The 27,288-nt window shown below is 39.8% G+C and overlaps 1 protein-coding gene across 1 annotated transcript in view; it reads right to left on the bottom strand.

Moving 5' to 3' along the window:
• The window catches only part of CSMD1 (CUB and Sushi multiple domains 1), a gene marked incomplete at its 3' end in the record, with an annotated part of 1,481,492 nt that overhangs the window by 706,459 nt on the left and 747,745 nt on the right, over nucleotides 1-27,288 (bottom strand). The window contains exon 5 of the mRNA XM_080928326.1: nucleotides 23,211-23,418. Coding sequence (XP_080784452.1) covers nucleotides 23,211-23,418 — 208 coding nt within the window. The remainder of the gene's footprint in view (nucleotides 1-23,210; nucleotides 23,419-27,288) is intronic.

Below are 27,288 nucleotides of genomic sequence, written 5' to 3'. Positions count from 1 at the left end.
CATTACGATCAACAAATTCTCTTCATAGAAGAGAACAAAAATTACATGAAAGCAGCCAGAAAATCATTAATCCACCGAATAATTTTCTTGTTTCTAAGAAATATTTTCACGTTTTATAACTATCCAGTCTATTGGTTCCTTTTCAAATTTCCTTAGAAAGTGCCTACCAAACAGGCCCAGAGGCACCTTTCCTCAGTGATTCTACACCACAGTCTAACACTGAAGATAATGAAGATAAACCTTAGTACCATCAGTTCCCTGGAGTATTGTCAAGAACCCTGGGCAAGAGTGGGGGAATTTGGCAAGTAACTAACCAACCCAACATCACACCTTATACAGTCTGATGCATTTGGGGATGCAGTAGACTGATTCAAGGAGTCTGAAATCAGTTACTGGTAGCAATCCTGAGAAGGCTGACTGTTCCACCTATGAGTGGCACATGGCTTCTGCCACCTTGTGACCAAGAAGAAAGCTCTACAGATGAGCCTCTCACCTCATCTCATAGCCTCCTAAACCCTGGGAAGATGCTAGGGGCTGTTTGTGAACTTGAGATGCAGGTACCACTGGACATCATTTCTTTGGTGTTTCATCAGTGCAACCTGGAGAAACATAGCTTCCTGCTTTCCCTTTCACAGTATGCTCTGCACTGTTTGAGTGTGTGCAGATGTCAATTTCAAAACAATCATTCCCCATCCATTCTTGATGTGCAACTCACATTGGTCATTTTAACCTACTGGTTGAACTCTATTTAAACCTCCCACAGAGCTCAGGAATGAAACGTAGTAAACAACATTGGAATAACTTTGACTTTGGGGAGTTATATAGATGGTTGGACCCTGTCAGGATTATGATGGTTTTCTATCATAGTTCATGGGACCAGCTGGCAACTACAAGAACAAAAGAGGGTTGACAGAGTCCCCGACTACCTTGGTGAAGGCAGTGCCTGACTGTGATTGACTCAAAAGCCACTTGTGTCACTACTTTTACTATATCTGTCCTTTACAAGGAAAAGAAAATAAATCATGCCAGTTCATCACGAGTGTCCTCTAATTACTCATTAGTAAGGATGTTTGTATAGTTTTATTTAAAAATGTTATTTCTGTGAAATATCTAGTTATTGTTTTCCTTTATTATTTCAATAATAAGGGATTATCATGTCTCTTTTGTTACCCAGTGAATGAAAACTCTTTCCACAAAAGTTGATTTTGCACATTTTAATCTACTGATGGCAAAATTAAAAACCACATGAGACCAAAAGGGGTATTTATTAAATTTTCACTGATAGGAATCTACATTTGACATTCTCAATGTTTCTGTCTGAATCTGGTAGAGAAAAAATTCATTAACGGAGATGGGAAATGACACAGCAGATGTGTCTGACGCAGACTTTGAGAAAGATGCTATTCGTGTTAATTTTAATCACACCGGTACTGATTTCATGAATATTTTCAGTGATTTTCAGCTTTGTTTGAGCTTGTTGCTTTGAGAGCTTTGGCTTGTGAAAGTGAACTTGTCCTCCTCTGTGCCTTTAGCTTTGCACATGGAATGTGAGTCTTGCAGTGACAACTCACTACAGCCAGCACTCTCCTTGGCTTTGCTAAGTTAGCTATCTCCAGAGACTAGAAGGGCCAGAAATACTCATCAGAGTTAACTTAAAGGTTTGGGTGAGTTGGAATATAATCTTAACAATTCAAAGTAAACTGCAGTGATATTGCATTCAATCTGGAAACCTGTTGGCAAACTAGCCTCAGAAGTCGAGTATGTCAGAAAGAAAACTTGGGTGTTAACCTTGCAAGACTATGTTCAGAAACCATCGCACATTCTCTCTTAGCTACTGTCCTAGCGAAAAAATACCATGACTAAGATAACTTGTAAAAGGAATCATTTAACTGGGTGCCTGCTTATAGTTTCAGAAGGTGAGTCCACACATATTGTAGCAGAAACCATGGCAACAGGCAGGCAAGAATGGCACTGGGGTTGTAGGTGAGAGCTTACAACTGATCTACAAGTTGCAAACAGAGAGTGAGACATATTCAGGTGTGAGCTTTTGAAGCCTCAAAACCTCCTCTCAGTGGCAGGCCTCCTCCAAAAAGGCCATACCTTCTTTTTCTTTCCAAACAATTCTACTGACTGTGGACCAAGCATTCAAGCACCTGACACTATGGGGGCTGGGCTCATTCAAACCACCCTGCCTATACCTCCCAGAGTTGCTGAGGGAAACAGGATTTCTTCAGAGCAGTGCCTTATAGATGATGAGAATGAGTCTCCAAAGCGATATGAATCATTAAAAGGCACATACCTAGTGAGTGTTGTCCAGGACTTTATCTACTGTTTCATTCAAGGAGAAGGTACAGAGCATAAAAAAGCAGGCACATGAGGAAAATAGAATTTGTTCATAAACAAGCAAGGTTCTATGTGGATAATGTCTCAGACTGATGCAGGCAGAATTACCTAGTTCCATCTACAACCCTATCAGAGGCAAGCTTCAGACTCATTCTGGGCTTGTGTTTTACCCTTCCTCTCTGCACTGTAAAAATAACTTGTATTTTCCAGGATAGTTTATCTTGAAGCTTGGCTTTCCCTTAAAGCCAGGAACTAATAAACAGTAATTGTTAGGTTTGGGCTCAAGTTGGAAGTTCTGTGCCCATCATTGTCACCTTACTAATTCACCACCTACTTTATGAATGACTTGTTACTTAATGTTTGGTCCTCATTCCACACACAAGTTTCTTTTTATTTTTTTAAACCAAAACAAAACAACAACAACAAAAACTCCAAAAAAAACCTCAAAACCAACAAAACAACATTAATAAAGTAACCAGTGTAAATGACTTCATCAGTCAACATTTCAGGCATGGACACATCCAGGGACAGGTAGAATCAAGGTGCCTAAATAGATGGTCTGATTAATAGCACATTCTTTCTCAAGGGCCCTTGATAGGCCTGCTGGGATCACCGCCGTGCATGCTGGGAGCTTTTGGGGGCCTATGTAGGTGGATTCTGATTCAGTTTGATTTGAGGGGCTTTCCAATATTGTACAGGATTATAACAATTGTTGGTTAATTTGCATATACAATCACATGCACTGGGGGGTAAGGGTGCTGGAGTGGGTTGAGGGGAGTTACTACTATCCAGTGTCTCCATGTGGGTGTTGGCTTTACACACACACACACACACACACACACACACACACACACACACACACAAACACACATTATTTTAATCATCTTCAATACAAAGTGTTCCAGTGACATTTTATGCTGAATTAGTCCTGTGCCTCAGAGTGGCAATCCCATGCTCCCAATTGCTGGTGGTCAAGAGAGATAACGGGCCAGTATTCTTTATTCGTTCTCCTGCTACAACAAGCATTTCCGATATCAGGATGAGGCCCTATCTGGGACTCCTGAAGATCCCACCTCAGCGTTTTTTGACTAAATGGAAGAATCTAGAAAAGCATCCAAATACACAGGCATCTAGGTCCACTCCTCTGAAGGAGCTGCAGAGAGCTTTTGAATGGGTTGTTAACATTTTCAAGTTTCTCAACTTTCTCTCTAAATCGTCTCAGATGACATGGGCTTGGCTGAAAGAATTCCTTGAAGAAAACAATTCACTTAGAATTTTCTCCCAGACTCTGCTGTATCAGAATTTACTTTACATTCAGGATATTAACCACACTTATTACTCTGCAATTCATAAAGCCTCAACTCAAATTTTATTTTCATATTTAATGCAAAGAGAAAAGGTGGCACATTAGAGAAATTGGGAAGTGACTGCTCTCTGCTGATGGAAGCATGTTAAAAGGCCAACCTCCTCTGCTTGCCATAGATGCCTCAAAATTAAAAATTAAATATTAATTTCCTTCTCTGCAATTTTTAAAATCTCCATTTGTGTAATTAATTTCCTCTTGTGGTCTTATGTTTTCAAAGTCCAATTTCTCTATGTGTTAACAGTTTACTAGAAATAACTGTAAAATGTCGGAGGTGATTATGGATACATTTGAGTAGATGAAGGCTAGGATATAAGTGAGTTTGTGTCAGCCACACCCTGCACTGTCTCCTAGCAGCTGCAAACTGGAATTTCTTTACTGGAGGACTCTACCATCCTAGGAGCACTAACCAAGAGCTGCTGTAGACATAAGAAAAGGGCCAGCAAGCCTTGAACTCAGGAAATCTCTGAGAGCACTGTGGCCACCAATGCTCAACACCTTAAGGACCACCCCCTGAAGAAGGCAGATGCAAAGGCAGCCCCAGCCTCACACACAGGGAAGACCTCAGCCACGCCCATAGAGGGAAACTGAGCCCAAAGGGGCAGCCACAGCCACCGAGAAGGCCTCACCTATACCCACAGAGGCAGCTTCAGCCACACATTCCCAAGAAGCAACTGCACATAGGCTGCTTTCTTTATTTTAGCTTTTTTAAAAATTAAGCACAATTCTAAAATCTCATTTATTAAATATTCATAATTCATAGATTTACTCAGCTCATATGACTTCTATCTCTTCTCTTGGAGTCCTGCCTTCCAATAAAGAGCATTATTGCAAGAAACTCATGGATGTTTCTGAAATTTAAATATTTTAAGATGTTCTAAAATACAGCCTGAAACACACACACGAGAGAGAGAGAGAGAGAGAGAGAGAGAGAGAGAGAGAGAGAGAGAGAGAGAGGAGGGTGGGGGAGAATTTGGCAGAATTTGAAATAAAACAGAGCATCCTACAGTCTACTGAATAAGTGGAGAGATATTTGAGGAGAGTAATATTGAATAAAAAGTGTGGCTGGTCCATGGCTCTTGTCCTCCACATGGTGGTGTTAAAATTACTTTTGCCCAGCTGGGTTCTAATTACTACTAATTGAACGCTCTGATATCAGTATAAAAGACACATTGTGAACAAATCACATCAGTTCACTGGTTGCCAGCGCTCTAAGGGACAGTAGGTACTTTGGGGAAACATCTGTCATTTTTGGAGCTCTGTTCATATTCTCTTCCCAGAGCTCCCATTAGCCTTAATGAAAGGAACAAGAGACGGGGTGAGACAGGGGCAGGGAGAGCAGAGGAAGTGAGGATCAGGAAAAGCCATTGCTGCCACAGGTCCTACTGCTCGGGAGCCAAGCTGCCTCCTTGAAGCTCATACTTACAGCAATTAGATGATGAGAAAAATAGCCATGAACACCTGAGCCCACCGAGTCCCCTCCAGATGTGCACAGCAGGCTCTGAGCAATGCCTGTGACTACGGCTCAACACTGAGACTGAATTTGCAGTCTGCCCTCTCTTCCCATCTGTAACACTGGTCACTGTTAAGTACTCTGAGAAGCAACACCAGCGACATCTCCATAAAACACAGGACATGTTAGGTCAGAAGCTCGGGACGTGAACTTCCTGGACCTCGGATGTGAGGGCTTCTGATGCTTACTGAGCGCAGGAACAGATGCTCGACGCTGGTGTCGCCCATCAACTCATTGTTATAGGCTCTGAGAGGGTGAATAATGAATGACGCCAAAGGTTTTGGCAAGGCTGTAGAGGCTACACAGAGAAATGACTGTGGTCAGCAAATCTGTATCTAACTCACACAGTGTAGTGTGTCCTATGGGGTTGTTCTCATCAGGGGGCTTCTGCGAGAAGGCTCAGCATCTGCACCAGGAGTAGAGGCCCTCAGTGAACCAGTGGTTATGTGATCTTGGTTTTACAGCTTCTAAAACTGAGAAACATGCTCATCCTTTAGGTTATACGGCCTGCCAGACTGTGCTCTTCTGTTCAGTAGTACTCATGTTCCTGGAGGCAGGATATACCACTCTGCAGAAAGGTTTCCTTCAGAAAGACGGATTGTTTTCCATATTACCCAAATATAGCCTTGTACCCCCCACCCCTGAGAGTTCAAATATTACAACCAAAGAAAGCACCTCCCTAGTATTTTTAAACTTTCTGTGAGAAAGAATATTGCCACGACTTTCAATGAATTACTAGCCAGAATAACATTTTTTTCCACTTGACTACTATTCTGTTTTCTGAGACTTTGTATAGTCAGGGTTCTTTAACTATGAACCTGACAGTCCTCTCTGCCATCAGATGGGCTGTACATAGCATTGGGACTGTTGAAACAATCACAGACTGACTCATGGGGGAAATTATGCCCTTGCATTGGCCATAGGTACATATGGCAGCTGCCCTTGCACACTGTAATAAGTACGTGTCAGAAAGATGCCGGGGGAGTTCCAGAATGTCAGGTTTAGTGCAGAGCTGTAAGCTGATATATTTTAACAGCGTTAAGCAGCTCTAATCTCCTGTGACTTGGGGATAATATCATTGTACTCCCCATCTAAAGCATTTGGGAAAGAGATACCCAACAAGTGGCCCTGCCTTTTTGCCTACATTTTCTTTATATTCTTTGTACTTGAGGCCTCTGTCTTTGCTTTCTTATTTAAACCCATGGGTAATCTCTGCTCCCCCATAAGAAACTGACTTACTTTCCTTTGTATCTAAGCTATATTACTCCCCTTTGCTGAAACACTATGTAGTTGTGTTACATGTGTAGTTAACCCGGTTTCTAGAACTTTCCATCTACTAGTCTCTTGAGTCACACTTGTGAGTTTACCATGCCCCAGGAGGGTAGTGTCACATATTAATTAATTGTGTACAGAGAATCTCTGGCTCTGCCAACGCTCTGCAAGGTTAAGAGGATATGGTCACTGTGGGGAAAGCAGGATCCATTAACACTCTCAGTGTATTGGAAGGAAGATGGTTCCTTAAATGAAGATCTTTCCGTTTTTAACCGTGGAGCTATCTTTTACAGAACAGGACTGGGAATAACCATCCTGATCCCTAAATTACAATGGTTCATATCAACCCTGGCTGGAATTCATAGTCATGTAGGGCTAGATTATTTTTACAGTATTTATATCTTTTAGTTTTTCTGTCTGGAAAAGTGGTGAGAATAGTGATCAAGGAGACTCATATATGATTTGCTCTTTGAGTCCTACTCTTCTCATGGACCAGAACCTGGTATTATTATTAATAGCACCCATTCTCCTAAAGAACAGGCAATTTGCTCAACAAATGGTTTCCACATATTTTCTAGAACAGGGGGATCTATCCAGAAGTGTCATGTACCTAGTGGTATTGCCGGGAAAGACCATGTTTGTTATATGCATCTCAGTGTATCAAAACTGGTGAGGGTATGAGAGCATTTACAAAGGTCTAGGGGAGCAAGGGTGAGGAAGGGGAACCAGGAAGGAGCTGATGACTGAGAAAAGCAAAGGGGAGAGGAAACAGACCGAGTCACAGGAAGTTGTAACTTTACTTTGTGGTCTCCTTAGCCAACAAAGACACAATGGCATCACAAGTCTTCATGATGTCCTCAGCCTGATATCAAAATTCCATTTCAAAATAGAGAAAGAGGCTTGGGGAGGTAGCATACTAAAACACCACTGTTTGCTGAATGGTGGGAATGGGCCCAAGTCCAGGTCCTCTAGGTCATCTCCCCTAAAATTCTAGTTTAAAGTACTTTGAGTCTTCTTCCTGTATCTAAAACCACATGGGGTTTACCTGCACAGACGGTAAGCCATCCAGAAGTGACATGTAGGGTATGAAGACTGCTGCTCGAGATGCACACAGGTGATGGTGAGATGCTCAGATTCTTTAGATTCTTAACATCTCTTCTGTTTCCTCCCCTCACATGCTTCCCCCACCGCCCATGCTGTGTCTGACTTGGGTTACACAGAGCATTTTCAGGACAAGCTCCATGATTAGACCCACAGGCATGGTTGGGTGATTCTTGAGGAACCTTGGTATGGTCTGACAGGAGAGTTGGCTACAGCTTCAGGACAGAGAAGTTAAGAACTATCATGGCAAGAAAGATTCAGAGCGTACAGCTTGGGTTGAGCATGACACCATCTTATGATGACAGGGTGAAGTGTGACATCAAATTATGCCTCCTAGAGCCTCCACTGAAAAATATCACAGGGACCACAGTCACTGAAATTTAAACCCATTGCAAAGAGAAAATTCAAAATCTGGATGAGTAGATAATTTGCTTTGCAGAGTTTCATCTTTAACAGCACTTGGGGTTTTTATCTTGAGCTGATAATCCTGGACAAAGAGGCATCCTAGTCTCCTGGGTGCAATATGAAATAGTAAGTAGGTTATTTTGAACACAGCACTAAGTACAACAAGGCGATACTTGCTAAATAAATCATTTTTCAGTTAAAATAAGAAAAGATACACCTAAACTTCCAAGTTGAAAACTTCTTATGATTTGTTTTCTCAATGATGGAATGATTTACTGATTACTGGCTCAGTGTCTGTATTATACTCACATCCATCCATATACATACATGTATATGTATGTATTTTATATGTGTGCTTATACACATGTTTGTACAGGTGTGAAGTATGCATATATATTTACTTGTGTGCATATGCATATGTTACTTTCAAGTGAAGCCTTTTAAAATAATACAGAATAGAATTTAATGAGGACTTAAAGGGTGCTGTGGTATTCAGATGTGGTAGAATAATTGATCACAAAATTAGCTTTGCCCACATTTTTCTCATTCTTATCCCACTCCCAATTTTGAAAATGTTGTAGCTTTATATCCCTTAGGTGAATACTCATAGAAAAGCACACCACAGACCCCATCGCTGGTACAATATCTCTAGAAGGGAAGTACATTCCCAGAAGGTAAATTGGTTCAACAGGGTCACCTTAACTGTACTTGTTTTGTTGTTTGTATCCTGGATAAGTGACCATATGGAAGGGAAAGAGGCATGAATGTTGAAACAAGTATTTTGATGTGTGTGTGTGTGTGTGTGTGTGTGTGTGTGTGTGTGCATGTGTGTGTGTATGTGCATGTGTGTATGCATGTGCATGTATGTGTGCATGTGTGTATGTGTGAGCATGTGTGTATGTGTGTAGGTGTGTGTGTATGTGCATGTATGTGTGCATGACCATGTGTTATGTAAAGCATGTGTCTGGGAGAAGTTATTCCTCACACCTCTGTAGAAATAGAGGACACCAGGTGGCCAGCTTTGTCACCCTTTGCTTCATTCCCCTGAGACAGGGTTTCTCATTGAACCTGAAGCTGGAAGTCCTCCTTTTTCTATCCGTAGCAGCTCTTGGGTTATTGCAACATGGGGCTACATCAAGAGTTTTGCATGGGACCTTAATATTTAAACTCACACCCATGAGTACCTAAGTAAAAGTACTTTTACTTGCTAATCCATCTCCCCACACTGAAATTTGCAAATAATAACCAGTCTCTACAAGGAGGATTCAGTTTGATTATTTGCAATTTAAATGATTTACAGAAATTTTACTTTTCAATAAATTAAGGATACCTGACAGAAATTTTATTAGACAAGCAAGTAAGCCCATCAGGAATCCCTCACCAAGGATACAGCAAGTGGGAGAATGAAGCTGATTGTAATGGTTACTTTCTTCCACTGATTCCAGTTCAAGAACAAGTGCTGTTTTCGGTTCCTTTGTCTTTTTTCAGAGAGTGGTATGGTAAATAGTATTTATTCACAGATACCTTCATTCAGTGTGTCATATAAAAGTTCATACTTGCAAAAGAAACCAAGTTCTCACACCAGAGTAAGTCCTGGAAACCCCCAACACACCGGAAAAGCAAGATTCTAATTTAAAATCACAAATCATGATGATGTTAGAGGACTTTAAAAAGGTCATAAATAACAAGACAACAAGGTAAACAGGTAGAAACTCTTAAAGAGGAAATACAAAAATCTCTTAGAAAATGGCAGGAAAACTCTATCTAACAGGTGAAGGAATTGAATAAAACCAAAAAAATGGAATTAGAATAAATAAATAAATCACAAAGGGAGATAGCCCTGGGCATAGAAAACCTAAGAAATAAATTAGGAGTCATAGACACAAGCATCACCAACAGAATACAAGAGATAGAAGAGAGAATATCAGGACAGAAGATACCACAGAAAACATTGTCACTACAGTCAAAGAAAATGCAAAATACAAAAAGCTTCTAACCTAATATATCCAGGAAATTCAGAACACAATAAAAAGATCAAACCTGAGGATAATAGGTATAGAAAAGAGCAAAGATTCCCAACTTAAAGGGCCAGTAAATATCTTCAACAAAATTATAGAAGAAAACTTCCTTAACCTAATGAAAGAGATGCCCATAAAAAAAGAAGCTTACAAAACTCTATATAGATTGGACCAGAAAAAAAATTCCTTTTCTCACATAATAGTCAAAACATAACATAATAATCCAATGCACATAACAAAGAAAGAATATTAAAAAGCAGCAAAGGAAAAAGATCAAGTGACCTGTAAAGGTAGATATATCAGAAACACACAAGACTTCTCAGCAGAGACTATGAAAGCCAGAAGATCCTGGGAAGACGCTAATCAGATCCTAAGAGAATACAAATGCCAGCCCAGGCTACTATATCCAACAAAACTCTCAATTAAAATAGATATAGAGACAAAGATATTCTATGACAAATCCAAATTTACACAATATCTTTCCAAAAATCCAGTCCTACAAAGGATAATTGATGGAAAACTCAAACAGAAGGAGGGAAACAACACCCTAGAAAAAGCAAGAAAGTAATCTTTCAACTCACCCAGAAGAAGACAGCCATACAAGCATAATTCCACCTCTAACAACAAAAAATACCAGAAAAAAACAATCATGGTTGCCTAATATCTCTCAACATCAATGGACTCAATTCCCCAATAAAAAGACATAGACTAACAGACTGGATACAAAAAGAGAACCCAAAATTTTGCTGCATCCAGGAAACATACCTCAGTGACACAGACACTACATCAGAGTAAAAGGCTGGAAAACAATTTTCCAAGCAAATGGACTGAAGAAACAAGCTGGAGAAGCCATTCTAATATCAAATAAAATCGACTTTCAACCAAAGGTTATCAGAAAAGATAAGGAAGAACACTTCATACTTGTCAAAGGAAAAATCCACCATGATGAAATATCAATTCTGAATATCTATGCTCCAAATTCAAGGGCACCTACATTCATAAAAAAAAAAAAAAAAAAAAAAAAAAAAACCTTACTAAAGCTCAAATCACACATTCACCTCCCACATAATAATGAGAGACTTCAACACTGCACTCTCATCAATGGACAGATCATGGAAGCAGAAACTGAACAGAGACACAGCTAAGATAGCAGAGGTTAAGAAGCAATTCAAATTAACAAACATCTACAGAACGTTTCATCCTAAAACAAAAGAATATACCTTCTTCTCAGCACCTCATGGTATCTTCTCCAAAACTGACTATAATGGGTCACAAAACAAGCCTTAACAGATACAAAAAGACTGAAATAACTTCATGCATCCTATGAGAGCACCATGTACTAAGACTCTCAACAATAACAAAAATGATAGAAAGCCCACATGCACATGGAACCTAAACAATGCTCTACTCAATAACTCTGACAAGGAAGAAATAAAGAAAGAAATTAAAGACTTTTTACAATTTATTAAAAATGAAGGCAAGACATACCCAAGCTTATGGGACAATATGAAGACAATGCTAATAGGGAAATTCGTAGCTCTAAGGGCCTCCAAAAAGAAACTTGAGAGAGTATACACTAACAGCTTGACAGCATGCCAGAAAGCTCTAGAACAAAAAGAAGCAAATGCACCCAAGAGGAGTGGAAGGCAGGAAATAATCAAACACCTGGATGAAATCAACTATGTAGAAACAAAAAGAACTATACAAAGAATCAAAAAAAAAAAAAAAAAATATGTAAGGAGCAAGTTGTTTGAGAAAATCAACAACCCTTAGCCAGACTAATTAGAGGGCACAGATTGAGTATCCAAATTAACAAAATCAGAAATGAAAAGGGAGATATAACAACAGAAACTGAAATAAATTTTAAAAAGTTATCAGATGCTACTACAAAAGCCTTTACTCAACAAAACAAGAAAATTTGGATGAAATGGACATTTTTCTAGAGAGATGCCAGGTACCGAAGTCAAATCAGAAAAAAAAAACATACCATCTAAACATTCCAATAATCCCAAGAGAAATAAAAGCACTCATAAAAAAAATTTTACCCCTCCCAAAAAAAGCCCAGGACCAGATGGGTTATTCCACAAAACAGAAGGAACACTACCTAACTCCTTCTATGAAGCCACAATTACACTTATACATGTACTACCCAAAGATCCAACAACTTTTATGAATATCTATGCAAGAATACTCAATAAAATTCTCACACACCGATTCAAGAGAACATTAAAATGATCATCCATCACCATCACGATCAAGTAGGCTTCATCCCAGGGATTCAGGGATGGTTCAATATATGGAAATCCATTAACATAATCCAGTATATAAACAAACTTAAAGAAAAGGAAAACACATCATCATCTCTTTAGATGCTAAGAAAGCATTTGACAAAATTCAACACCCCTTCATGTTAAAAGTCTTGGAAAAATTAGGAATTTAAGGCCCATACTTAAACATAGTAAAAGAAATATACAGAAAACCAGTAGCCAACATTAAACTAAATGGTGAGAATCTTGAAGCAATCCCACTAAAATCAGGAATGAGACAAGGATGAACACAATCTCTCTACCTATTTAATATAGTAATTTAAGTTCTAGCCACAGCAATTAGACAACAAAAGGAGGTCAAAGGGTTACAAATTAGAAAGAAAGAAGTCAAAATATCACTATTTGCAGATAATATCATAGCATAATTAAGTGACTCTAACAATTCCACCAGAGAACTCCTAAACCTGATAAACAACTTCAAAAGTGTGGCTGGATATAAAATTAACTCAAACAAATCAGTAGACTTCCTCTACTCAAAGGATAAAAATGCCGAGAAAGAAATTAGAGAAATAACATCATTCACAGTAGTCACAAATAATATAAAATACTTCGTGAGACCCTAACTAAGCAAGTGAAAGATCTGTATGACAAGAACTTTAAGTCTTTGATGAAAAAAACTGAAAAAGTTCTCAGAAGATGGAAAGATCTCCCATGCTCATGAATTGGCAGGAGTATTCTGGCAAAATTGCCCATCATGCCAAAAGCAATCTACATATTCAATGCAATCTCCATCAAAATTCCACTTCAATTCCTTATAAAGTTAAGAAGAGAAATTTGCAAATTCATTTGAAATAACAAAAGTCCCAGGAAAGTGAGAACTATTCTAAACAATAAAAGAATTCCCAGGGGAATCACCATCCCTGACTTCAAGCTGTACTACAGAGCAATAGTAATAAAAAGCTGTATGGTATTGGTACAGAGACAGGAAGGTAGATCAATGGAAGAGAACTGAATACCCAGAAACTACCCCAAACATTTATGGTGTCTTCATCTTTGACAAAGAAACTAAATCATCTGGTAGGGAAAAAAAAAAGAACATTTTTAACAAATGGTGCTGGTTCAACTGGTAGTCAGCATGTAGAAGAATGCAAATCAGTCTATTTTTTTTTCTCCCTGTTCAAAGCTCAAGAACAAGTGAATAAAGGACCTCCACATAAAACCAGATACACTGAAACTAATAGAAAAAAAAGTGAGAATATCATCCTGAGTGAGATAACCCAGTCACAAAAGAACAGACATAATATGCAGTCACTGATAGTGGGATGCTAACCCTAGAGGCTTGCACTCCCTCAGAAACAACTCACAGACTGTATGAAGTCCAAGAAATAAAGAAAACAAAACAAAACAAAAAAATATTTACACAACAAGAAAACTTTGACTATTTCCATGTTACATTTTGTTTTACATGTACTTTACGCTCATTGTAACTATTAAGTTTTCAATGCATACTATCAAACCTTTAAAAAAATCAAGTACTGACTAAAAAATATATTCATATAGTTTTATGTAAAAATTATTTTAAAATCTGAAAAAAGGTACTGACAAAAATGTATAATTTTAAGCAAAAAAATGTTTAAAATCTGTACATTTGTCTTTGTTTTGTAAAATAAAGTTGTTAAAAAAAAAAAGAAAGAAAGTGACAAACAGTCTCAAACACATGGGCACTGGGGAAATTTTCCTGGACAGAATGCCAATGCCTTATGCTCTAAGATCAAGAATAGACAAAGGTACCTCATAAAATTGCAAAGATTCTGTAATGCCAAGGACACTGTTATTAGGACAAAATGGCAACCAACAGATTGGAAAAAGTTCTTTGTCAACCCTACATCTGATAGAGGGCTAATATCAAACATATGCAAAGAACTCAAGGAGTTAGACTCCAGAGAACCAAATAACCCTATTAAAAATGAGGGACAGAGCTAAACTAAAGAATATAGAATGGCTGAGAAGCACCTAAAGAAATGTTCACCATCTTTAGTCTGGGAAATGCAAATCAAAACAACCTTAAAATTCTACCTCACACCAGTCAGAATGACTAAGATCAAAATCTCAGGTGACAGTAGATGCAGGTGAGGATGTAGATAAAGAGAAACAGTCCTCCATTGTTGGTGGAATTGCAAGTTGGTAAACCAACTGGAAATTGTTCTGGCAGTTTCTCAGAAAATTGGACATAATACTATTTGAGGACTCAGCTATACCACTCCTAGGCATATACCCAAAAATGCTCCAACATATATCAAATACACATGTGCCACTACGTTCATAGTAGCCTTGTTTATGATAGCCAGAAGCTGGAAAGAACCCAAATGTCCTTCAACAGAGGAATGGATACAGAAAAAATGTGGCTCATTTATACATTGAAGTATTACTCAGCTTTTTAAAACAAAGACTTCATGAAATTCTTAGGCAAATGGATGGATCTAGAACATCTCATCCTGAGTGAGGTAACCCAATCACAAACACACACACACATAGTATGTACTCACTGATAATTGGATATTAACCTAAAAGGTCCGATTACACAAGATACAATCCACATACCACACGAAGCTCAATAAATTGGAAGACCAAAAGGCAGATGCTTCAGTCCTTCTTACAAGGGGGAATAAAATATTCATAGGAGGAAATATAAGGACAAAGTTTAGAGCAGAGACTGAAGGAAAGACCATCCAGAAACGGCTTCACCTGGTAATGCAGCCTATGTTCAGCCACCAAACCCAGATTGTATCGCTGATGCCAAGAGGTTCATGCTGACAGGAAGAAATACAAAGGAGGATGCTCACAGCCAACCATTGAACTGAGAATGGGGTCCCCAGTGGAGGACTTGGAGAAAGATTTGAGGGAGATGAAGAGGTTTCCAACCCTATAGAACAACAATACTAACCAACCAGAGCTCCCAGGGCCTAAACCACTATCCAAGGAGTACAAATGGACAAACCCGCGGCTCCAGCTGCATTTGTAGCAGATGACAGCCTTGTTTGGCATCAGTGGGAATAGAATCCGTTGGTCCTTTCATGGTTCAGTGCCCCAGTGCAAGGGAATGTTAGGGTAGTGCCTGGAGAGGGGATAACATTTGAAATGTAAATAAAATATATTCAGTTTTAAAAAGGGGGCGAATAATGAGCAATTAAAAAAAGTGTACTGCTTAAAAAGTTTTGAAAGAACTTGATTTGTAAGTGTAGACTGCACTGCAATAATATATTGAATATATCCTTAGATAAGTTGCTAATGTGTAGATGCCATGAAAATTTTCTTAAATATATTCATAAATATATTCTCATCTCTATATTTATTTTGCATACTGTTCTAAAAACCAAAGGTACATACATTGTCCAATAGGTTTGTAGAGTACAATTTTTGCACTCAAAATTGTTTCTTCTGGCTCTTTTCTGAAAAGTCTAAGTGCTTTAAGCTAGCCACAAATTAACTAGTTAGCCAAGCCTGGTTGTAAATTAGCAATTCCCCTATCTCAGAACACATGTGCTGGAATTACCAGTGTGAACCATCTTGACTAGGCGTGAATTAAATTTTGAAATGGAATATATATTTAAAAGTATCACATTTTTAGTAGGGCTGGGCACAGATATTTTGTGGTATTACTTATGATCATCAGCTGGATGGAATATAGAAAAAGCCAAGATGAGACACTCCTAGGAGTGGCTTCCTTCAGACCTTTTCCAGAGATTTAAAAAATTTATTTATTCATTCATTTATGTATGTATGTATGTATGTATGTATGTATGTATGTATGTATTTATTTATTTACTTTCAAAATGCTTCTTCCCCATCCTCTTTCCCCCTTCCCAGAGACCTTCATCCGTTCCCCCTATCATTCTCCTTTGAGAGGATGCCCTCCTCCTGACTGTGGCCCCTTTGCAATCAGTGACCTCACACTCCCCCCACTGCAGCTAGAGCTGCTCCCGCTGCACTGCCCTTCCTGCCAACACGAGGATCACTGTCAAGCAAACCTTACTTTCTTAGGTGTCTTTAGCCAATTATCTTGTTCTAGCCACAGGAAAAGTAATGAACGTGGAATAATTAGAGGACACTAGAGTGCTGGCAGGCAGCACCTCGCTCTGTGCTATGTCGTGAAGATTCTGTAGAATGAATTCAAATTGAGTAGTTGCAGTACTATATGCAGGAGTGGGCGGCAAACGCTCTAGGTTTGGGGCAGGTGAGGGGAAGGGTTCATTGCAGGAAATCTACTGCTCACTGGAGCTCTGTAACCTTCTTGATTCGAAATTAAACATACACCAAGTCAATTATCAATTAAGTGACATGTTGGATAAACATTGTAGGCATTAATTGACCCTTCAAGGGATCTTTGAAGCTCACTGGGCTGCTCCAGTGTCTTTGAAGTCTTGTTTTAGCTTCAGCCAGCTACTGATTAAATTGATTTAGTAGTGAAATTGTGCTGGGTTAACGGGAACAAAATAAAGTACATTTGTACAGTGTGTTGTTTTTCTGTGGAGGGGAATCACAGGGAAGCCAGAGCAGGAAGGGTCCTTGGTTAACTATGTAGTAAGCCTTAATCTTACAGTACAAAATATCAAATTAGATCATAGAAGTTCTACCACACAAATGGAGCAAAAGTCACTGAAGGGACATTCCAGTTCTTGGTCTGCACATCTCTTAAGGTATTCATCATTGAGACCATCTCTAATCACTGTGCTACCTTGGAAGATGTGAGCCAGCATAGAATGGAAGCAGATAGCTGTATGACCATAGCAAGGTGCAGCAGGGAAGCAAGCCTATTGAGTGGGGACATGGCCTAAGGCTGAGACTGGAGGGAATGGGATATTGGAGAGCAGTGGAAAGACTTCTGTCTTTCCCAGGTAGACCTGCTAAGGTTTGGATTCTGCTTGGGCAGCGTAAAGAAGGAACACTCAGCTTGGGGAAGGGCAATGTCTCCACATTCGTCCTTGCTCCACCCTTACAGCCATGTGCAGCTGTATACATTCCCTGACACAGGAAGAGAACGCATGTCCCCTCTCCAATCTCCTACCAAGTAAACATAATCCTCACCCTTTAATTCTGAAGTCTTAAGTTAAAAATTATAACTGATTAACTCAGATATGACATCAGCTTTCAGTCTTGATGTGCTTAGAGTCATAGAATGCACCATCAAATCTCTGAAAAAGGATAAAATCAGACAGTATTGCTGCTTTGAAAATATTTTGTTGAAATTTTATTTTTATTAAATGCTTTTATTTTATGTATGGGATCATGTAGGTTAATCATGCATGTGCAGGTACCCACAGATGTAAGATGATAATGATACAAATTAAGAAATCAGTCTTGGTCCGTATGCGTACAGATGGTAAGGTGTAAATCTCCACATTTAATATATATATATATATATATATATATATATATATATATATATATATATATATAAGAGTTTGGCAAATGAGATTTGCTATGTTGAGTCTACCTCTACTGTAGTCATGGCAACTTGGAGCAAAAAAAAAAAAAAAAATTATAGCAGAGTTGGTTATTTCACTCAAAATATAATGAAAATAAAGCTAATGCCATCATTACTCTCAACAATTTTCCATGTAGTTCCCTCTTACTATGCCCTTGCTTGCTCATCTTGTCTTTTAAAACAGATTATTGGAAAATTGTACATGTGTGCCCTCCCTGCACTTATAGCCATTAGCACCATCCTCCTGCCTCGGAGGCATGACCTTGTTTTAGAGAAGAGGCCAAGTTCATCTTTCTCCCTACTTTTCTTGCAATCCTGGAATGGCTAAATCTTCTAAATATACCAATTTGGGCCATTAAACATTTCAGAGACTGTCACTAAAATTATAGTAAAATAATAGTCTTTTAAAAGATAAGCCAGATAATACACATTTGTATAAATCTTGAAAGCGTGCTCCCAATTATTCTATTTTAAATTTGAAGTGTGTTCATGTGGGCTTGACGGTTATTTAAGAAAACCATCTTTTTTTTTTTTTTTCTTTTCAGCCTCCACTGAAGATTAACAGCTTGATGTGAGTTCCATTTAAAGTAACACTCCATATGGACAGGCTGAGACAATTCCCTCTGTAATTACAATAAGTACTCAATGTCACCAAAGTAAAATAAATAAGAGAGCCCTCTGCCCTCTCTTATGCAGTATACAGTGGTACATGGATTTTCACTGGACCTGTCTCTTCAGCTGCAGCATCCTCTGCAAGGCACAAGGAGACTGTGCAGCTAAGAAAAAGTGCACCCCAGGAAGAGCACTGATGCTCTTCAAATGTTGTGGAGCTGGAAGCCAGGGCACAGTGATGTAGAGCTTGATGGACTCAGACACAGAGCTGGTGGCAGTTTCCTGGGGACCCTGCTCTCTATTGTCCTTCCTGTGTCTCAGTTTCTTGTTCATCTAACAGAGAAAGGTGCTAAGAGTCCATAAGGAGAAAACATCCTTTAGGGTTCTTAAATTTCCAATAAATGGGGGCTCATAAATCATCATGAGGAGTAGGAATGCAAATTTATGTTGTCTACAAAAGTCATTCATGAGTACAGGCTGGGGCAATATGCAGGATAGTTCAGGAGCTTGCAGAGGCACAATCTCTCTAATAACTATTCTAAGAAGGGTCATCCCCTTTCTAATAACAAAAACTGGGGCTGCCTCCCAAGCTGAACAATTTCTTCCTGACCACCAACTTTTTCCACTGTTGCTTGTTGCCCATGGGTTTTGGTAGATGCACAGGGAAGTGGAAGGAAAGAAATAGGACAGGACAGGAAGTACAGGAGAGGAAAAGCAAACGGCAGGAGAGAAGACTCACCTGTGATGACTAAGAATATGAATAAGAGCCTAGGAGGAAAGGAGGGGAGAAGAAAAGATGAGCAAAGGGGAAGGACAGATGGGAAAGGAAGAGAAAGGAGATGAGGGGATGAGGGGATGAAGGGTTGAGGGGATGAAGGGTTGAGGGGATGAGGAGATGAAGGGTTGAGGGATGAGGGGAAGAGGAAAAGATAGGATGAGGGGATGAGGATATAAATGTTTGAGGGGATGAGGAGATGAGGAGATGAGGGGATGAAGGGATGAGGAGATGAGGGGATGAGGAGATGAGGGGATGAAGGGATGAGGAGATGAGGGGATGAAGGGATAAGGGGATGAAGGGATGAGGAGATGAGGGGACGAAGGGATGAAGGGTTGAGGGGATGAGGAGATGAGAGGATGAGGAGATGAGGGGATGAAGGGATGAGGAGATGAGGGGATGAGGAGATGAGGGGATGAAGGGATGAGGGGATGAAGGGATGAGGAGATGAGGGGATGAAGGGATGAGGAGATGAGGGGATGAAGGGATGAAGGGTTGAGGGGATGAGGAGATGAGGGGATGAGGAGATGAGGGGATGAAGGGATGAGGAGATGAGGGGATGAAGGGATGAAGGGTTGAGGGGATGAGGAGATGAGGGGATGAGGAGATGAGGGGATGAAGGGATGAGGAGATGAGGGGATGAAGGGATGAGGAGATGAGGGGATGAAGGGATGAGGAGATGAGGGGATAAAGGGATGAGGAGATGAGGGGATGAAGGGATGAAGGGTTGAGGGGATGAGGAGATGAGGGGATGAGGGGATGAGGGGATGAGGAGATGAAGGGTTGAGGGGATGAGGAGATGAGGGGATGAGGAGATGAGGGGATGAAGGGATGAGGAGATGAGGGGATGAGGAGATGAGGGGATGAAGGGATGAGGGGATGAAGGGATGAGGAGATGAGGGGATGAAGGGATGAGGAGATGAGGGGATGAAGGGATGAAGGGTTGAGGGGATGAGGAGGTGAGGGGATGAGGAGATGAGGGGATGAAGGGATGAGGAGATGAGGGGATGAGGAGATGAGGGGATGAAGGGATGAGGGGATGAAGGGATGAGGCGATGAGGGGATGAAGGGATGAGGAGATGAGGGGATGAAGGGATGAGGAGATGAGAGGATGAAGGGATGAAGGGTTGAGGGGATGAGGAGATGAGGGGATGAGGGGATGAGGGGATGAGGGGATGAAGGGTTGAGGGAATGAGGAGATGAGGGGATGAGGAGATGAGGGGATGAGGGGATGAGGGGATGAGGGAATAAGCAGGAGATAATTCATTTATGATAAATAACAAATGAAACCAAAGAAGACTAGAGGAAGAGGAGAGAGAAGTGAGGAATGGGAGGAGATTCATGTGGGATGACAAGAGAAATGGAGATACCAGAAAACAGGATGTTCCCTGGCCCCTGAGCTGAACAGACATTATTCTCTGTTGCAGTCACACAGGAAGAAGTTGTTCCCATTTCTGGGGCCACCATTGTCTCCCTGGCAGCTGCCTTGGGTGCTCTTTCTAGTTCACTCATGTTGCCACCTGATCTCCCACACTCTTCGTTTTGGTTGGCAAAGGCCATAAGTACACACTACAAACACCAAGTTCATCCCTACTTTCCAGTCTCACCCCCTCTCTGACACCTTACAGAAACACCATCAGTCAACAGCAAACACACATTGTACAGCATGTCCAGGTTCTCACAAATTTAAAGTTAACCAAGTAATTTCTTTTCTGTTCCATCTCTCAAATTTTAAAATGTATTTACATTTCAGATGTTATCCCTTCCCCCAATCCATCCCCTCTCCCCTTCCATTGTCTTCATGAAGGTGCTCTCTCTCCCAACCACCCTCTCCCACCTTAGCACCTAGGTGTTTCCCTACTCTGGGAAAAGGAGACTTTGCTGGACCAAAGGCCTCTCCTCCCACTGATGCCAGGAAATGCTGTCTTCTGCTGCATGTGCACCTGGGGCCATGGATCTCTCCATGGGAATTCATTGGTTGATGGTTTAGTCCCTCATTTACCATCTCTTGGCCATTTTTAAACACTTTCTATAATGATAAGGTAGTTTCCCATAAAACATTTAGGTCTCTAAAGGTTAAAATTGTTTAGATTACTTACTTCTACAGGAATAATTGGCAGAACTTGCACACATGATTAATGACTTTTTCCATGAATTTAAAAGGCATTTAAACAAGGCTTCACAGGGTCTGATGTAAGGTCAAAGACGGATTGGTAATGAGACTCAAGGTTTGCACTCAGCATCAGCGTTTATAGCTGAGACCCTGAGTCACAGGAGATACACAAGAGTTGTGGTAAATACCTGAGGTTGGACAATGGCTGATGTTAAAGTGCTATTGACGGTGAATAAAATGGCACAGTTCATGGCAGTGGCTGTGGACCTTGCTAAAATCAGCACACAGAGACATGTTTCCCAAAGGCATTTGTGTGCTTAGCCTGGATTGATTCTCCACATCATTCTTGCCCCAGCTGTCTTCTTGTAACCCTTCTATGCCTCCCCTCATTATTCTCCTTTCTATTGTCTGGCCCATTTTCAAATACCTTCCCAATATCTTCCTTTAATGCCTCTATGCACAATCACGGCCCCTTTCTAGTCTCCTGACTTTTGCATTTACATACGGACACCCACATCTGAACCCCCCCCCACACACACATACACATTGTTTTATGTGCATGAACATTTTTTTTTTACGTGGATGTCCTTTTAAATCTGGGCCATTTCAACTAATGTATTTTTTCTAGGTATATCCATTTTCTGCCAAGATTTTCTTTGCGGCTGAATACAATTCCACCAAGCTTATATACCACATTTTCATTATTTTTTATTTACCTACTCAATATTTATTGATGGACATTTAGGTTGGTTGCATTTCCTTTGTCTTGCAGACAGAGCTGTGGTAAATACAGTTTGCAAATGACTCTAGCAAGATGTGAAGTCCTTTGGGTGTGTGCCCAGAAATCACACAGCTGTGTTCTAATGAAGTTTTCTTTTTATTTTTACTTCTGTAATTGGAATACTATTTAACATTAGAGAAATAAAACTCAAGGGGGAAAATTATGTATCCACTTTTGTGGAACACGGAGCTTCTAGTTGTGAAAAACCAAGTGATCCAGTTCCGCATTAAGGACGGTTGTAAAGAGGATTTCCTTCTAGCAGCTTACACATTTATCGTTGTCATTCTTTTGCATATAAACCCAAGTAAAGACTGAAAGCCAGTGAGATATTTTCATACTTCCTCCAGTAATTCTTCTGCTTGAACACACGTGACCAGTTAATTGTTCCTGTGATTGTATGTTCTCAAATTACCTCGTGACTCAAAGCGAAAACTAGATGACTAAAGCAACCTTAACATACCAAAATCATTTAAATAATTAAAACAGTAGAAAGTCCAACTAGCAACAAGTCGCCCAGAGTTAAGAAGCCGGAATCAAGCCATCTTACATCTGCCCTTTCCATTTTCCATTTTAGAACTGTGCCCCTGGACACGGTGAAGGCAGCCCTGCAAAAGCATGACAGCACTTCAATCTCCTCTCTATCAGGCACTCAGTTCCTGACCTCCAGCTGGTCAGACGTGTCACACATCATACTAGAGCCTACACTAACTCTGCTTTGAGATATGTCCTCACATGTGGTTCTGGAGTTATGTGCACCTCTTCACAAAGGGGCAGGGATGCGTCTACTGCCAAGCTCCTCGCCAGTTTACAAGATGAGAGAAGAAAAAAAAAAAAACCCTCAAAGCCAAAAGAAAAAAAAAATCTGCTCAAATTATATCATCTCTAGATGAGCGACAAGGCCAAGGGGTCCTCATAAACTCTTCCTGGAAAGATTTGAGTGTTCTGTGAAGAAGGAAAAAATATTCAAGTGTTCATGCCGCCTCTTGCTTCAAATGCCAGTATAGAATCATCTCAGACACTCCAATGGGTTACAACAAAGCAACAAGGAAAAAAATTACCATACTTAAGTCTCCCACTGAGTATCCACGCACAACATGTGACAGGTCCTCTATCTCCTGAAAAGATGCGAAGACTGAAAGCTCACATGACTGTCCAAACTCACCATATGGATGGCGCTTCTGTCCCGCTGATCTCTAAAAAGTCATATCCTTCTTCCAGCTGGAAGTCAGTAAAAACCAGAGCAATGGTGTCCCCAGGCTCAGCCAAGATGGTCCACGTGCAGTCAGCGTTGTTGTCGTACTCAGAGGGGAAGTGAGGGCTGGATATGGAGCCGCTGGTTCCCCTTAGCGTTCCCCCGCAGGCTCCCTCAGCTGCAGGGGCAGAAGCGAAAACGCAACTCAGTCCTCAGAAGCCCGTCACACATAAGCATGTTCACAAATGTCCCTACTGACCACCAACAAATTGTTTCTGGAATTCGAGTGAAGGTAATCTAAACAGATTATTTGTAGGTAACTCATTTAGCTTCATAGGTGATGTACAGAAGCCATAGGTTAATTCACATTATTATGTCAAGGTCATGGTGGGAGAAAGAATAAAACTGACAAAGAAGTGAATTAACATACAAATAAATACCTAAATATACACTTCAAGGCAATTAAGCTCTTCCTAGGGAGATGCAAGAGAGCCCTTGATGTTTACTATTTCCTGTATATGTCACTGCACAGTATGTTGGCACTTGTAAATATTACTATAAAACTGTCATGTTTTATGCATTAATATATCATATAAATAAATGATTCCTAGCAAATGGCATAACTTTACTTAATATTTAGAATTTATTCTTCTCTTCAGTTTCTTTGTGGGCTCAGGAAATTAATTGATTCAATGTAAAACCAGCTGCAGAAACAGCAATGCCAGGCTTATTACATTAAATTCACAAAATACAGCTCATGGCTGAAGCTGGAATCCAACATCATAGTTGAATGATTGAAATGTGTTCATTTAACTACAGCTTTTGACATGCACATCCATGTATTAATTCTCTTCATTGCCGGGTCACCTCTCTCTCAGAGTTTTAGAAGGAAAGTTACTGCTGTTTAAGATCCTAACGCTCTCTTACAGTTATCTAATGACTGGAAACTGAAGTGGTTAGATTTAGGTAGAATCTAGCAGAAATCTAAACAACAAATCTTTAGAATAAACTTTACTGGATTCTTCTGATAAAGACCTCAGTAACCAGAAGTTGCATGGAAGCTGTGTGGGGAAAGTCCCATGCCCACAGTACACCTGTTTGCCGACACTGAGCACAGGGGACCAGCATCCACGTGCAACCCTTGAGCACAATCACCCACTGTTGAAAATATTAACTACTTTCAGGGTTGTCTGTGAAGCCCTTGTATAATGGTGATTCTGGGGCTTGTGAACTCAAGAGCATTTATTATGTTAACATCTGAAGGCAGCTGTGGCGAGTCCAACATGGGAAGTAATGTTTTGTCTTCTAGAATGACCTCAAGTTCCCAGCTTCTTCCTTCCATGTGTGAACAAGACACATGAGTGGCTTTGAAAGTCACTTGGATGCCTAGCATGTGTTTCAAGGGTCTAAGAACTCACACTTGACCAAAATGCACAAACACTATGGATGGCATCCAATCAAGGAGCAGAAAAGAGGCCCAGTTATCTAACCACAGTGATGAAGAAAAACGATGTAAGCAAGACAAAACATAGAAAGTTAAACAGAGGAAAGGAAAATAAGAGAAGCAGAGAGACATGGAAACATACATCAGTTTTTGGAATCTGAACTTGGGATTGAATTTCATATGGCAGGAATTCAAAGCCAAAAGACAATTTTTAAACCAGTAATAATTAGATTATCACTAATTCATATTCAAGTCTGTTGTGTGTATTTTATTTTGTGTGTGTGTGTTCCCTTATGAGACGGGGTGCCAATATGTTGTCTTCATTGACCCCAAATATGCTGTGTAGCTTTAGCCCATCTCAAACTGGGCTATTGCTCTGTGCGCTTAGTGCTTCTCCTGAGACCTGCAGAACTCTGGGGATCTGTCTCATCACTATTCTGAGAATTTCCTGTAAACGCACAGGCACAGAAGCTTATGCGAAAAGTTTGCTATTGTTGTATCACATCTGCTGAAGATTGAGTATTCAGTGCTGGTGTAAAGAAAAAATAATCTATCAACTAGGAAATGTTAAGAGGATTTTGAAATTAAAAAAGATCATATAATTAATATTAAATTGATCAAATTAAAAACTTTATTCCAAAATGTACAAATTTTAAGGCATTTTTTGTTTGGAACATGGAGACATATATGAGCTTATAACACTGTAATATATAAATCAGTTTGAAGTTCAGCAAATGTCAGGCATTCTCACAGTGCTGCAAGTATTTAGAGAGTTTAAATTTAAAACATTTAGTCAAGATACACACACAAACACACACATACACACACACACACACACACACACACACACACATACATATGTCCTCCTCAAGATCAACAAAATTTGGGGGGGTGAGATATTCTTGTAATTTTTGTCCTAATTACAATTGAAAATCTACTTTATCTTAAATTCATGAGCAAAATAATTAGAACAAAGCAATAGCTCATGTTCCTTTCTTTTCTATCTACATGTGCAAATGAGGGTGTCACAATATTACATTTCTATTAAATGAAGCATAAAAGAAATTAGTAACAACTCACAACTAATTTTCATGGAATATATCCTGATCTACATTTGTGGACTCTTTTCCGTGCCCAGGAGAACTCCTGGGTTTTAATAATCTATCAGGCTTTGACAGCTTCTCCTATATGTTTGCTCTGCAGCATGTGACTTAAGTTGCTGTCTGGAGTTATGGCGTGAATGTGGGTCACACAGAACACTTCTCACATGGAAGTCATGTTTTAAATCTATTCTATGTCCAATTTTTATAACAGCTTTCATTTTACAAAAACGGTTGACCAACCAAAGTAAGTCTGAATTTGTCTGAATTAAACCAGGCAGAAAATAATATTTTCAGTGAGAGATGTGCCAACTCTACTGGTTTCTGTGAGTGGGAAATGACTTTGGATATCAAAAGAGGGTACATATTTACATATTTCCCTCTGGGAATTTTGAACCTATTCTCACTTTAAATGATGGGAGAAGTCTAATTCTAAATGTAATATGTTCCTTTCTTGGTTTTTATTTTATGCAAACAGTTCAAAATATCAAATAAACATAGTTTATAAGTCAAACTTTGCCATGTCATGAAGAATTGAAAACTTTCAGATCTGCAAGGAGAGTGTGTCATATATATGAGGTGCAGTGCACCCAGAGTGTAAGATAATCCCATGCGAGCACAGACTGTCTCTGATTACTGACACCAGTTCAGGTAGACCCCATGTCAGGTTTAACTTTATAATAATGAAATATTTGCAAGGGCATTCACAGTCACTTTTCTACTTAAGACATATAGCTGTCTGCTGCTAGACAGTGTCTTCGAGACAAAACGGGAAAGCTACGGCTAGGAAATGCCTAGAGTATGTTTACCAAAACAAGATCTACATGATGACATCACCAGTTGCAATGCAAAGCACATAGTAGAAATTTCATAATATTCTACTCTACATGAAGAGGTATAGCCAATCAGTGCTGAGAGAGAAGAATCTATTGTCTCCAGTGATATATCCTTCATGAGCTTATTCAATACCAAATAAGCACCAGACACACATGGACATGACCAGGCACACACATGCACATACTAGCTAGCTACATTAACTGAATGACCTCAGTAGGTTGGTTGATGATATGTTATGCATGTGCATGTACAGTGTATAATAACTTCAGAAGAAGTTATGAGGTTGAAGAGGATTGGAGTTGGAGGGAGGGAGAGAGGAAAATGATAAAAAATACAGTACTTGTATATTAAATTATGAGAATAATTCTCAGAGAATTCAGTGGGAGCACTGCATATTTATTCATGGCTTATTGAGAGGGTTACTTGAGTAGGAATGATTAAGCATACATTAATGGTTAAACCTAACTACTAGGTGTGAACAGAGCTTTCTTTTGTTTGTCTCACTAAAGCAGGTCACATTACAACGATTCTTTACAAGTGTGTTGGGCACTGTGCTGACTAGATTTTATGCCATCTTAACTCAAACAGTGAGGATTATTTGGGAAGAAGGAACCTTAATAGAAAAAAGAAAGTATCAATCCAAAATGTATCACATGATTGTCCTGTA

The sequence above is a fragment of the Micromys minutus genome (genome assembly GCF_963924665.1).
Source record: "Micromys minutus genome assembly, chromosome: 14".
Lineage (NCBI taxonomy): Eukaryota > Metazoa > Chordata > Mammalia > Rodentia > Muridae > Micromys > Micromys minutus.
The sequence above is the reverse complement of the archived record's forward strand: the minus strand, read 5'-3'. Positions and strand labels throughout refer to the sequence as shown.